Source organism: Xenopus laevis, chromosome 8L, assembly GCF_017654675.1.
Source record: "Xenopus laevis strain J_2021 chromosome 8L, Xenopus_laevis_v10.1, whole genome shotgun sequence".
In the NCBI taxonomy this organism is placed as follows: Eukaryota; Metazoa; Chordata; class Amphibia; order Anura; family Pipidae; genus Xenopus; species Xenopus laevis.
In genome coordinates, this window is record NC_054385.1 from 129,244,446 (window position 1) to 129,256,188 (window position 11,743).

At 37.8% G+C, this 11,743-nt stretch overlaps 1 protein-coding gene across 1 annotated transcript; it reads right to left on the reverse strand.

The window, feature by feature from the left end:
- Positions 1-4,747: 4,747 nt before the first annotated feature.
- LOC121396968 (Fc receptor-like protein 4) lies at positions 4,748-10,808 on the reverse strand. The gene is made up of 4 exons (XM_041572634.1): positions 10,690-10,808; positions 8,550-8,570; positions 7,394-7,642; positions 4,748-4,866 (listed from the first exon to the last, which is right to left on the reverse strand). The coding sequence occupies exons 1-4, from the start codon at positions 10,718-10,720 to the stop codon at positions 4,802-4,804; spliced, it is 366 nt and encodes a 121-aa protein (XP_041428568.1). The 5' UTR covers positions 10,721-10,808; the 3' UTR covers positions 4,748-4,801.
- Between the last annotated feature and the right edge of the window lie 935 nt (positions 10,809-11,743).

The following is an 11,743-nucleotide window of genomic DNA, read 5'->3' on the forward strand; positions in this document are numbered from 1 at the left end:
ACTTCAATAGGACCTCAACAACTTACTTGGCAAATTGCTGTATTAGAGGTCTTCATGGTTTTTACACTTAATAAATATTATTTAATTTTTGAGTCTTTAAGAAATATAGAAAAACCAGGTTATTTTTGAGATTTGTGAAAAAAATAGAAATTCAATTATTAGTAAATAGACCAACCAAGTGTTGCGTTTGCATAGAGGTAATTTATTTGGAAGATCAACGTTTCGGTCTACATCTCAGACCTTTTTCAAGACTATATATTTATATGTGTGTGTATGAAGGGAAACAAAAGTAGACGCCAGCTTAAGTTTCTATATAAAAATACAACGTTAATTTAGTTAATGTTGTTTTAAAAAATGAAAGCTGTGGCTCCATGAAGACGTCTTAAAGAATGAGGAATAAAGTTATTGTACTACTGCAATACAGTTTTTCTAGATATAATTGAACAAAAAAAAAACAAAAAAGGTGAGATGGATCATCAGAATAGAATAGAGGGGGGGAGGCTTGCCTTCTTCAGCCTCCACAGGAAATAGAGACATTTTTGCTCTTTGCTGATAAGTGAGGAGGAATTAAGGTTCCAAGTGAGATACAAACTTCAAGGAATTTAATATTACTGACGCTTTCAACAACAAAGTCATCTATATGGAGATTCCTGTGAACTGGACAGGACTTCCTGAAATTAACAATCATCTCTTTAGTTTTATCTGTTAATTAAGAGACAGATTATTTTCGGCTTGCCAGGTTACTTCCTCTCTAAATGGTGACTCATTGTTATAAATAAATAAATGATGATGATGATAAATCCAAATCTGAAAATACTCCATCTCGAACCTGTCTAGGTCATGTAGAAATCCATGGCAGATGTCCCTTTTACAATTGGAAAATATAGTAATCTGTGTTGGATTTTGTCCAATAATCTGAAATTTGAATTTGGGGGTTTCAACTGAGAAATCAAAAATAAGAGTGAACCCGTAAAAAAAAACATGCGACTAATTTTGTCAAGGCTTTTCCTGACGCAACTTTTTCTAGCTGATTATTTGATAAATTAAATTTATGGATGGGAGTTAGGCTGAACTTGTTTTTATTATAAAAATGTAGATACATTTGAGTTTTTGTAAATAGTCCCCTAGATGTTCTGTGCAGTCAAGATACGTTTTGGTGCATAAAGAGTGGAATATAAAAACATCCCTCATTCTTACCCCAGAGGGATCCTTGGCTTAAACTCCCAAAGGAAAGAAAAGTGTAGCAAACGAGAACTCCACAATAGTAATCAAATGTACCAAAGACTCCTGAGACAAGAAGTATATAAAATCTTAAATACAAATCCAAAGTAAATATAGTGACACCTGAGGTGTTTGGACTTTAGCAGATCTGGAAATGTCCAAATAAAAATAAAAGACAATTAAGGAACAGGATAAATAAAAGAAACCCATGTGGCTTAGCAGAGGGGTGGTTGAATGATTTTAGAATATTAAATAAAAGTATCTTTGCAGAATACAGTGATGTTCTAGTTGTTTATAAGAATCACAATTATTGAAACAAATGTTGATTTTCCAAGTCCACTAGACCTTAACTAAAACAATAATTCATTATGGGACACAGTGCACTGTGTAAGTAGACCATGTCTACCTCAAGACCACTATCCACTATTCCTAATTGGTTCCTAAATCCATGCTTTGCGTATGTAATGACCAGTCTTAGACATTTCTTATTGATAGTGCCACCTATAATCTGATCCGCTGGCATCATACGATAGTGAATTTTTACCATACTTTCCTAAGGCCTAGTAAGTTAACTATGCTAACAGTTTAATTATGGTTTTAAAAGACACCAATTTAATTCCAAAGTGTTTTATCTGAGAAATATCATAAATAAATATCATGTAAGGAATTAAAATCTTACCAACTATCAGAAGTCCATCCAAATACAGGTATTACTTAGTTTGATGGATTCCATAAGCAATATATATATATATATATACTTGAAAACAACATATGTATCTGTGAAAGCTACAAAATGACGGTCAACAAGATAGTATACATTTCACTATTCTTTAGTTCACTTATCACACAAGTTGTTATGTACAATCCAGTAGCCAGAAGGACCAGAAGATTATTTCTTCTCTGGTATTACACTGATTTTAATTTCTGTCCCCCTCTACATGAAATTAGCAGAAAATATTATATTTCTAACTGAACAACCAATAGAAACTGGGATGGAATAACTTCCTGCAATCATGATAGCAGTTTGATTCTTTGTTGTAAAGGTAAATAAGTCCCCTGTCCAAAATGGTGAACTCTTGTGGAATTTGTTCTTTATGTTGGACTAGGACATTACTTTTTTAGCTGTGGAGCTCTGTTGTCTGTTTTAATGCAAACATAGAAAATGTAGATAAATGATAAATACAAGTTAGCCAGTTAAATTGAAGACTGATATATCAAGACTTTCATGATAGTAGAAGATATTTTCCTTCTATTATATTTGCGTCAGTATTTAGATGGGTGAATAACAACATGATGGTACCCCGAAGGTACCATATGGATTTTCCATGTGTAGCATCACCTCTAGCATAGCCTGAGATTAGGGAAACGTGAAACCATCTTGTCCGAGTTCTCTGATCATATGAAAGAATTAAAGCTTGTCATGGATAATACAAAGCAGTTGAGGAAAGGAGAGATTAAACTCACCAACACAACAAATATATTACTAAATTGATTCAACAACTGGAGTCATTGGAGCATTTTTTCCCAATCTGAAGTGAACTGAAGAGGTTTCAATTTTTTTTTATTTTTTATCATTCCCTGGATAAACTTAAATAATTTACATGAGGCCAATTCGGCTTAACTGGGCTTCTCTGGTACAAATGATACCAGTATGGGTGTAGAAGACATTTTCACTTTGGGAATGCGTCTACGAGCTAAGGAGAGAAAGCAGGGCGGTGTGTCACAATATTTATGTTAATGGGTTACAGTGGGGCTTATTTATGAACACTGGGCAAACCCACAGCAACCAATCAGTGATTAGCTTTTTTTCAGTCAGCAGCAAGAATAGATCAGATTGGTTGCCATGGGATACTGCCCAGGTGCGGATTTGCCCAGTGGTTACAAATGACCCCCACTATCTTTAAAGAGATTCCAGTAAATGGCAAAGCAGAGATCTGATGAAAGCAACATTGGAGGGATAGCATTGGTCTTTGGCAGAGAGGTGTATGACTGGAGAAGCTACTGCATAGATAATGAACTAGAAGAAACTCTGTGACTCAATCCTGCAGTGTCAGTTAAAATATAGAGAGAGAGAATACATCCTAAAATTTTAATTTTTAAAGGGATAATGTACCAGTCTGCAGTCATTTTGCACCAAAATCCTGACCCATTTAATATCCAATCTCGCTCTGAGCTCTGACTGCATACCTCCCAACTGTTTAGTTCAGGGATCTCCTGCACTAAACAGCCAGAAAAAGATACAAAGAGAGAATATGGGGCAAGTGCACTGGGATACGTTTGTAACAATTTAAGATAAGCAAAGAAACAATTGTAACAATTTAAGATAAGCAGGTCTCTTGGGGAAACTGTGACTTGCAGCTTAAAGGGCAAATCATCTTCGGTTACTATAATACCACATAAAAACCACATGGTGGCTTATCAACTTTATGATCATAACTTGTAACTAAAAACCCCTGTTTTGTAATCACATACCCCCCTTTTTGTATATTCAAAATTTCATAACCTGCCAAATTTTGTAAAATCAGTACGGTAATCAGGGGGGGTGTCTAAAAATGGGTGTGGTCCAAACATTTTCAGCGCACTGCGCGTCGATTCGTTTTCACTTTCTATTTCCAAAATGTTGGGACTCGGATGTTGTGTTTCCTAAAATGATGTTCATTCACCAGAATGAATGTATATTCAATATGTACATTCTGTCCCTCACTCCTGTCCAACTGCACTCAGTGTCCCATTCTGTTCCATCAGATCTTACCTGAGACTGAGATGTAACGACTGGTTGTTTTATCATTTCTATAAATTGTGTCTCCATAATAAATTATTTCACTTTCACACTTGTATGTACCAGATGCAGTAACATCCACTCTTCCTATGTGTAACTCAGACTCACTGACTGGGGACTCAATGATCTTATTGTCCTTGTAAAATACTGTGTTCCTTGTATCATATCCAGTCCGACTGTGACACCTGAGAGACGGGGGCAAATTTACTAAGATTCGTAGTTGCGCCAGGCACAACTTCGCCGCCCTTCGCCACACTTCGCCAGGCGTAGTTTCGCCCACGTCCGCAAATTCACTAAAATCCGAAGTTGCGCACAGGGGTAGGGTAAGGTTGCGAAGTTGCGCTAGCATTGATTCGCTAAGTGAAGCAAAGTTACGCTAGCGATGGTTAATTTGCATACGGCGCCAAATTCAGATTTCAATGGAGGAATACGTACGATCACTACAAATGCCTGGGAAACCTTCAAAACCCCTACACATGTGCACACTGTATAGGTAAGTTGCCATGAGTCAGGAAATGTAGAGGGGAAGGAGGGGAGCCCCAAAAAAAATTCGATCTTTTTCAGCCTATCACCCATAATATAGAAAACACGCCAGCGTTTTTTGGGACTTAGAAAAAATTTGAACTTTTTTTGAAGCAATCCCTATCTACTCTATTGCTCTTCGCCTGGTCTGAGGTGGCGAAGGAAGTCTAGCGTAAAAGGTAGCGTTCACTACACTGCGCGCGTTAGTGAATTTGCATAGTTACGTCTGTAGCGAAAATTCGCCAGGCGTAAGGGTGCTAGCGTTAGGCGCTTCGGCGCTTAGTGAATTTGCCCCAGGGAGTCTCCTTCATGAACATCAGGGGGCGCCTGCAGGATGAGCAGATCTGAAATAAAAAAGAATCACTGAATGAGGTTAAGGAAATGCTAAAGAAACATTTTACTATAACACTTTATTTCATTATTCATTGCTTTTATTATGATGCAGACAGAGATATTTTGCCCTTGGTCTGCAGTTCTTTGCAGCTTTTAAAGTATTTTACTTACTATTCTGCCTTTGTTTATCAAGAGATTTTAAATATCAGTCTTAGATTACTGGGTAACTTGTCAATGAGACTAATTACAGGGAGTAATACATCCGAAGTACATACAACTCACACTTACAAACAGGTTATTACAGTAACATACTATGGGTTGCTTTACTTTTATTAGCATTTAGCTTCAATAAACCACCTGCCCCAATCCCCTAGTGTGTGTTTTCTACTGCAGAGCACAGAAAGGTAAAAATACAATTTAAGTGAAGACAAACATCTGTTAATAAATAAATGTATATTTTTCAACTTACATGTGTGTTCAACTTAACAACAAACCTACAGACCCTATCTCATACGTAACCTGGGGACTGCCTGTATATTGTTGTTGCTATTATATTATTATTATTATTATTATTATATGCAGACCCTTTTATTCATCTTCCAGTCTGTCATTCTGCTTCCTGGTTGTTAGTGTAAGCGGGACCCTAGCAACCCAATTACAGAATAAATCCCAATTGGAGAGCTACAAAGCAAAACACATCATTCTAATTTCAGAAAGAAGAATACATGAAGACAAATTACAATTTTTAAAAAAAATGCAAGATCATCCGCCCTTTTAGAGGAGAACTAAACCCTAAAAATGAATGTGGATAAAAATGGTATATTTTATATAGGGAACTTATTGCACGAGGATAAAGTTTGAGCTTGTCAATAGCAGCAATGATCCAGGACTTCAAACTTGTCACAGGGGGTCACCATCTTGGAAAGTGTCTGTGACACTCACATGCTCAGTGGGCTCTGATTGGCTGTTGAGAAGCTAAGCTTAGGGCTCGTCACTAATTATCCAGCAGAAAATGAGCTTCCCTGGCTGTAATATAAGCTGATGCTACAGGTTTGCTGATTATTCAATTCTGATGCTAATTGCACTGGTTTCTGTGCTGCCATGTAGTAATTATGTGTATTAATTACTAATCAGCCTTATATTGTGACATTTCTATTCTATGTGTACTGTATATTGTGAGTGGCTCCCTAAGCTCAGTAAGTGACAGCAGCACAGAGCATGTGCAGTGAATCAGCAGAAAAGAAGATGGGGAGCTACTGGGGCATCTTTGGAGACACAGATCTTTACTGCTAAAGGGCTGTGGTTGCCTTGGGCTGGTACAGAAGCACAAAACATCATGTACAACATTTCTACCTACTTCTTTAGTTAGGCTTTAGTTGTCCTTTTTTTGTCATCACATATTTTATTGGTTAAGTTGTCCCTGTAAAATTAGGTTATTTGAAACCCATTGGGGCAAATTCACTAAGGCGCTAAGCGCCGAACGCTAGCGTTAATTCGCTAGCGTTTGGCATTTTCGCTACTGCGCAAATTCACTAACGAACGCTGGCGTAGTTTCGCTAGCGTTACTTCGCACCCTTACGCCAGGCGAATGTTCGCTAGCGACGAAACTACACAAATTCACTAACTTGCGCAGTGTAGCGAACGCTACCTTTTACGCTAGACTTCCTTCGCCACCTCAGACCAGGTGAAGCGCAATAGAGTAGATAGGGATTGTTTCAAAAAAAGTCAATTTTTTTTCTAAGTCCCAAAAAACGCTGGCGTGTTTTCTACATGATGGCTGATAGGCTGAAAAAGATCGAACATTTTTTTGGGGCTCCCCTTCCTCCCCCCTACATTTCCTGACTCATGGCAACTTACCTAGACAGTGGGCACATGTGTAGGGCAAAATCAAATTTTTATTTCCAGATTTGAAGGTTTTCTAGGCATTTGTAGTGCAGATACGTGTTCCTCCGTTGAAATTTGAATTTCGCGCCGTATGCAAATTAGCCTTCGCTAGCGCAACTTCGCTTTATATAGCGAATCAACGCTAGCGCAACTTCGCAACCTTACGCTACCCCTGTGCGCAACTTCGGATTTTAGTGAATTTGCGGAGCCCTGGCGAAACTACGCCTGGCGAAGTGTGGCGAAGTGCGGAGAAGTTGCGCCTGGCACCCCATTGTGACCTACTGGGCAGCAGCAGAAAACATTGCTTTACAGGGCATATGAACAGGGCCACTCAGGCCATGAGTCAATGTGAGAATCTTGCCTCAGGCGGCCAGTTACCAGGCGCAGCAAAAAGCCACCTCTGATAACTTTAAGAGACAAATTTCCATTTTTTTAAAAACAGAAATTCATCTCTTCTTGTGCAGTGAGCGCAATATCCCTCAATGTGGCCCCTCCTAGACCCGCTCCAACGATAAAAATTGAAAGCACGGAGCGGGAGGAGGGGCGGCATCAGGGCCTGAAATGCGCCTGCATATGAAATGAAGGTATTGGAAAGATTGGCTACAGGGAAGTTACTGCAGGAGTCTGTAGGATTAGATTAGATGATTGACTCACCAGAACTCACATCCAGTCTAACAGATTCACTTCTCTCACTGGCACCAGCCTGGCACTGGTAATTCCCTTTATAAATCACTCCTTCAAGTCTCTGCTGATCCCCAGGTATCCGGTGTCCATCCCTGTACCAGGAATATTCCAGGTTCCCTTGGGCAGTAGGAGCCACATTACAGGTCAGAGTTACAGGTTCTCCTGTGAATATTGGGCTCCAGTTTGGGGAGAAGGAAATCTCAGGTCTCACAGCAGCTCCTACAGACAGTCATACAGATTTATTTGTAGAGACCTGTTTATAGGCACCATCTACATCACAAAATAATTAACTCCAAATAAACATTATTTTGAATTTATTTAAATACATTTATTTCTATACAAGTAAATGCAGTTCACATCATTCTGAGTATATTCATGGTGATGTTTATAAAGCTGGACAAGATCAGCGTATTTAATGCACAAGTGGGATTGCAAATCTTTTATTCCCGCTGCAATTGCCCCTAAGAGCTTTTTAAATATGGCACCATCGCAAAATTTATGCACAAACATAGACACACACTGCTTTTTAGTTACACCACAACTTTTGCGGTGGAAAACAAATTTCACAAATTTATACTTGCAAAATTGCTGCCACTATATTGTCACACAAAGAGCGTGCAGTGGTTACGCTCACGCAAATTTTGCAAATATTTGTGCTCAATTCCAATGTAAATGTGGGCACAAAGTGTAGGTGGCAGATTTATCAAAGTTCGAGGTGAAAATTAGAATTTCAAGATAGGGAATATTCCAAATTCGATTTGGATTTGTAAAAAATTTTAAAATTCGAATATCGAAATGTATCATCTACTGTCTCTTAAAAAATACAACTGGACCATTCACCATCTAAAACCTGCCGAATTGCTGTCTTAGCCTATGGGGGACCTCCTTGAACCTATTTGGAGTCAATTCTAAGTTTATTTGGGGATAAAAAACCATTCAAACAATTCGGATTCGGACGTATACGGACCTATTCGATCAAAAACGGACCTATTTAAACCAAAAAAAAACTTTGACTTAATTTCGTTTGGTCTTTTTGAATTCGAAGTTTTTTTCAATTCAAAATTCGACCCTTGATAAATATGCCCCTAGGTGTTTAGGGGAAACCACTCCCAGTAACCACTCTTACCTGCAGTGTCCATGCCAATAACTGTAAATAGAAGATTGAATTCATTTTAAATTATACATAGATACAAACAGGTTATTCTATAACAGTAGCAGCTGTAGCTGTAATAATAAAGCATACATTATACAATTTTATTAATGAATCAATTTTATTAATGAAATCGAGGCTGAATTCATTGATATAATGAGACTCTAGTTGGATATTGTATAATAGTTGTGGTTGAACACAGACACATGTCTATCAAGTACACGTAAAGGGCAGATTTATCAAGGGTCGAATTTAGAGCTCATGGGGGGGTTTTTTTGTATAAACTTCCATGAACTTGAAATTTGAATAAAAAATGACCAATCAAATTTTTTCAAAAAATGCAAATTTTTCAAATTCAGGTCAATGGGATTGACCCGCAAACTCGAATCGAAATCGAATTTGAATTAAATTTGATTAGAGTTTTTTCTTCAAAAATAACTTTATTTTCAGGGAGGCTGCAAACAACTCCAAATTGATCCCAGGACATCCCCCATAGGATAAAACAGCAATTCGACTGGTTTAAGGTGGCAAATAGTCACATTTAAATTCTTAAAAGGCCAAGGACGAAAATCGAATTCGAATTTTTTTTAAAAACTCGAATCGAATTTAGTCAGATCACAAAAAAACTCAAAGATTCTTATTGGAAATTCAAAATTTGAATTAAAAAATTCAAATTTTCTCTTTGACCCTTGATAAATTGGCCCCATAATGTCTCTCTGCCTTCTGCCTAACTAACTAATCCTGGGGTAAATGAAGCACAACCTGCAGTCATTTCCAATTTCCAAATTAGTTTCCTAATCACATCTGAGGAACTTTTATTGGCCTTATAAAATTATAAACATGTTATTATGAGGGACCAACAATTGAGGCTTATACATATTGGATATAGTACTATATATATATATATATATATATATATATATATATATATATATATATATATGATTCTCTTACTGTTTCATTTTTGTACAAAATGCAGAAAGCAAAATAAAGACATTTCTCATTACTTATGGACTTGCTGACTATAAAAATGCTTTGGAAAAAAATAGAGCTATTTATCAGAGATAAAACTAAAGTGAATATAGTATTACCTCCGCTATTATCTATACTAGACTAACCCCTTTCTAAACCCTTTTGTAATTTACATTCATTATTTTTTTTTTAATTCCAAGATATTAAGGGATACATGTGCTTTTAATATGAATGAATTTTGTTACAACAGCGCCACCTGCTGGTCAGTTTCCCACCAGTCTGACCACCAAGTAGTCAAGGAAGTTGTCAGGAGAAAGAAAGAGGCTGCTCTGATGTTCTTCTGCTTAGGAAAGATTTGACAATAGGATTGCCACCTTTTAGCCTGGTGGAGACCAGGCAGGGGGAGGCCATGACATGGTGGGCATTGACATGGGGGACGGGGCTATGACACATCGATTGGCCGATGATAGGGAATCTTGCCCAGTTTTCATATTTTGGAAAACCGGGCAGGCAGTTTTGACCCATGCAGCCCTTCAAGGGTCAAAACCGGACAGGTGGCAACCCTACAGTATTTAAGAAAGGTTTTTATTTTTTTCCGAAGCAGAAGAACATCAGAACAGATTGATAGAGATAGATAGATAAATTACTGTTGTATTCATCCCACCACATGGCATATTTGCATATTTGTCTCCCTGTTTGCCATGGATAATCCTCTGTGTTGACTCTTCAACCCCAATTTTTTTTATTTATAAAGCTACAGGGAGAAATTTTTTTCCTAGTAAAACATGTTGTGGCATTTAAAGCTACATAGAGCTCATTTATTAAAGTTAGGCACAGGGTACAATTCTAAGCACATAAAATGGTATATATTTAGGGCTTGAACCTTCCTAGGAAAAAGTCCAAGAGTGCACTGGAGTTTTGCACAGTATCAGGTACAAGTGAGCCGCTATTAGGTACAGGGCTTCTACTGCACTTGATATTACACTGAGTAAAGTGAGGGGTACCCCATAATGTGCCCAGATCCCTCTCATGTCCTTCTCCAGGTGAATATTGTTCCAATGAATGGTTGGAATGTAAGCACACAGGGCTCAGATAGGTGGCACATACACACTGCATAGGAACAGGTAAGTAGAAAGGTACTTACAGATGAGAAGGATCAGTCCCAGGACGGCCATGGTGTCTGTTTGCAGCACAATCACTAAATGACTCCAGTCCCACTGCCAAAGTGAACTCCAAGCCAACTTCCTGCCATTGTCCAGCTCCTGTCTGATAACTGCTGTTATAGGGAAAGTCCCTCTCTTCCTCAACTGTTAGGGCTTGATAATGTGTTTAAAGACTAGAATATGTCATTATTCTTGAGAGTAGCGTGAGTATTTATTTGATACAGGTATGGGATCTATTATCTAGAAACCAAATTTCTATAAAGCTCCATTTTATCCAAATCACTTTTAAGATGATTTCCATTTTCTCTGCAATAATAAAACAGTATCTTGTACTTGATCCAAAATAATATATAATTAATCCTTATTGGAAGCAAAACCAGCCTATTGGGTTTATTTAATAGTTACATGATTTTCTAGTAGACTTAAGGAATGGAGATTCAGATTAGGGAAAAATACATTATCCAGAAAACCCCAGGTCCCAAGCATTCTGGATAACAGGTGCCATATCATTATACTAAAAGGAACACTTGTATATTTTGTTTATTAATGACCTGGAGGTGGCCATTGAAAGTACTGTTTCTATTTTTGCAGATGAGACTAAATTGTGCAGAACTATAGGTTCCATGCAGGATGCTGCCACTTTGCACAGTGATTTGTCTAAACTGGAAAACTGGGCAGCAAACTGGAAAATAAGGTTCAATGTTGATAAATGCAGGTTATGCACTTTGGCAAAAATAATATAAATGCAAGTTATACACTAAATGGCAGTGTGTTGGGAGTTTCCTTAATTGAGACAGATTTGGGGGGTATTTGTTCACAAGTTCATAACTCTATGCAGCCTCAGTCAGTGGCTATGAAAACAAATATTGTGCTGTCTTGCATAAAAAAGGGCATTAACTCAAGGGATGAAAACATAATTCTGCCTCTTTATAGGTCCCTGGTGAGGCCTCATCTGGAGTATGGGGGCAGTTTTGGACTCCAGTCCTTAAGAGGGATATAAATGAGCTGGAGAGAGTGCAGAGACTAAGTGCAACT

Coding starts and splice junctions, on each gene's coding strand:
- LOC121396968 (XM_041572634.1), bottom strand. CDS start 10,720: ATGGCCGTCCTGGGACTGATCCTTCTCATCT. Junction 8,571..10,689: donor GGGACTGATCCTTCTCATCT/GTAAGTACCTTT, acceptor TTCTATTTACAG/TTATTGGCATGGACACTGCA. Junction 7,643..8,549: donor TATTGGCATGGACACTGCAG/GTAAGAGTGGTT, acceptor GACTGTCTGTAG/GAGCTGCTGTGAGACCTGAG.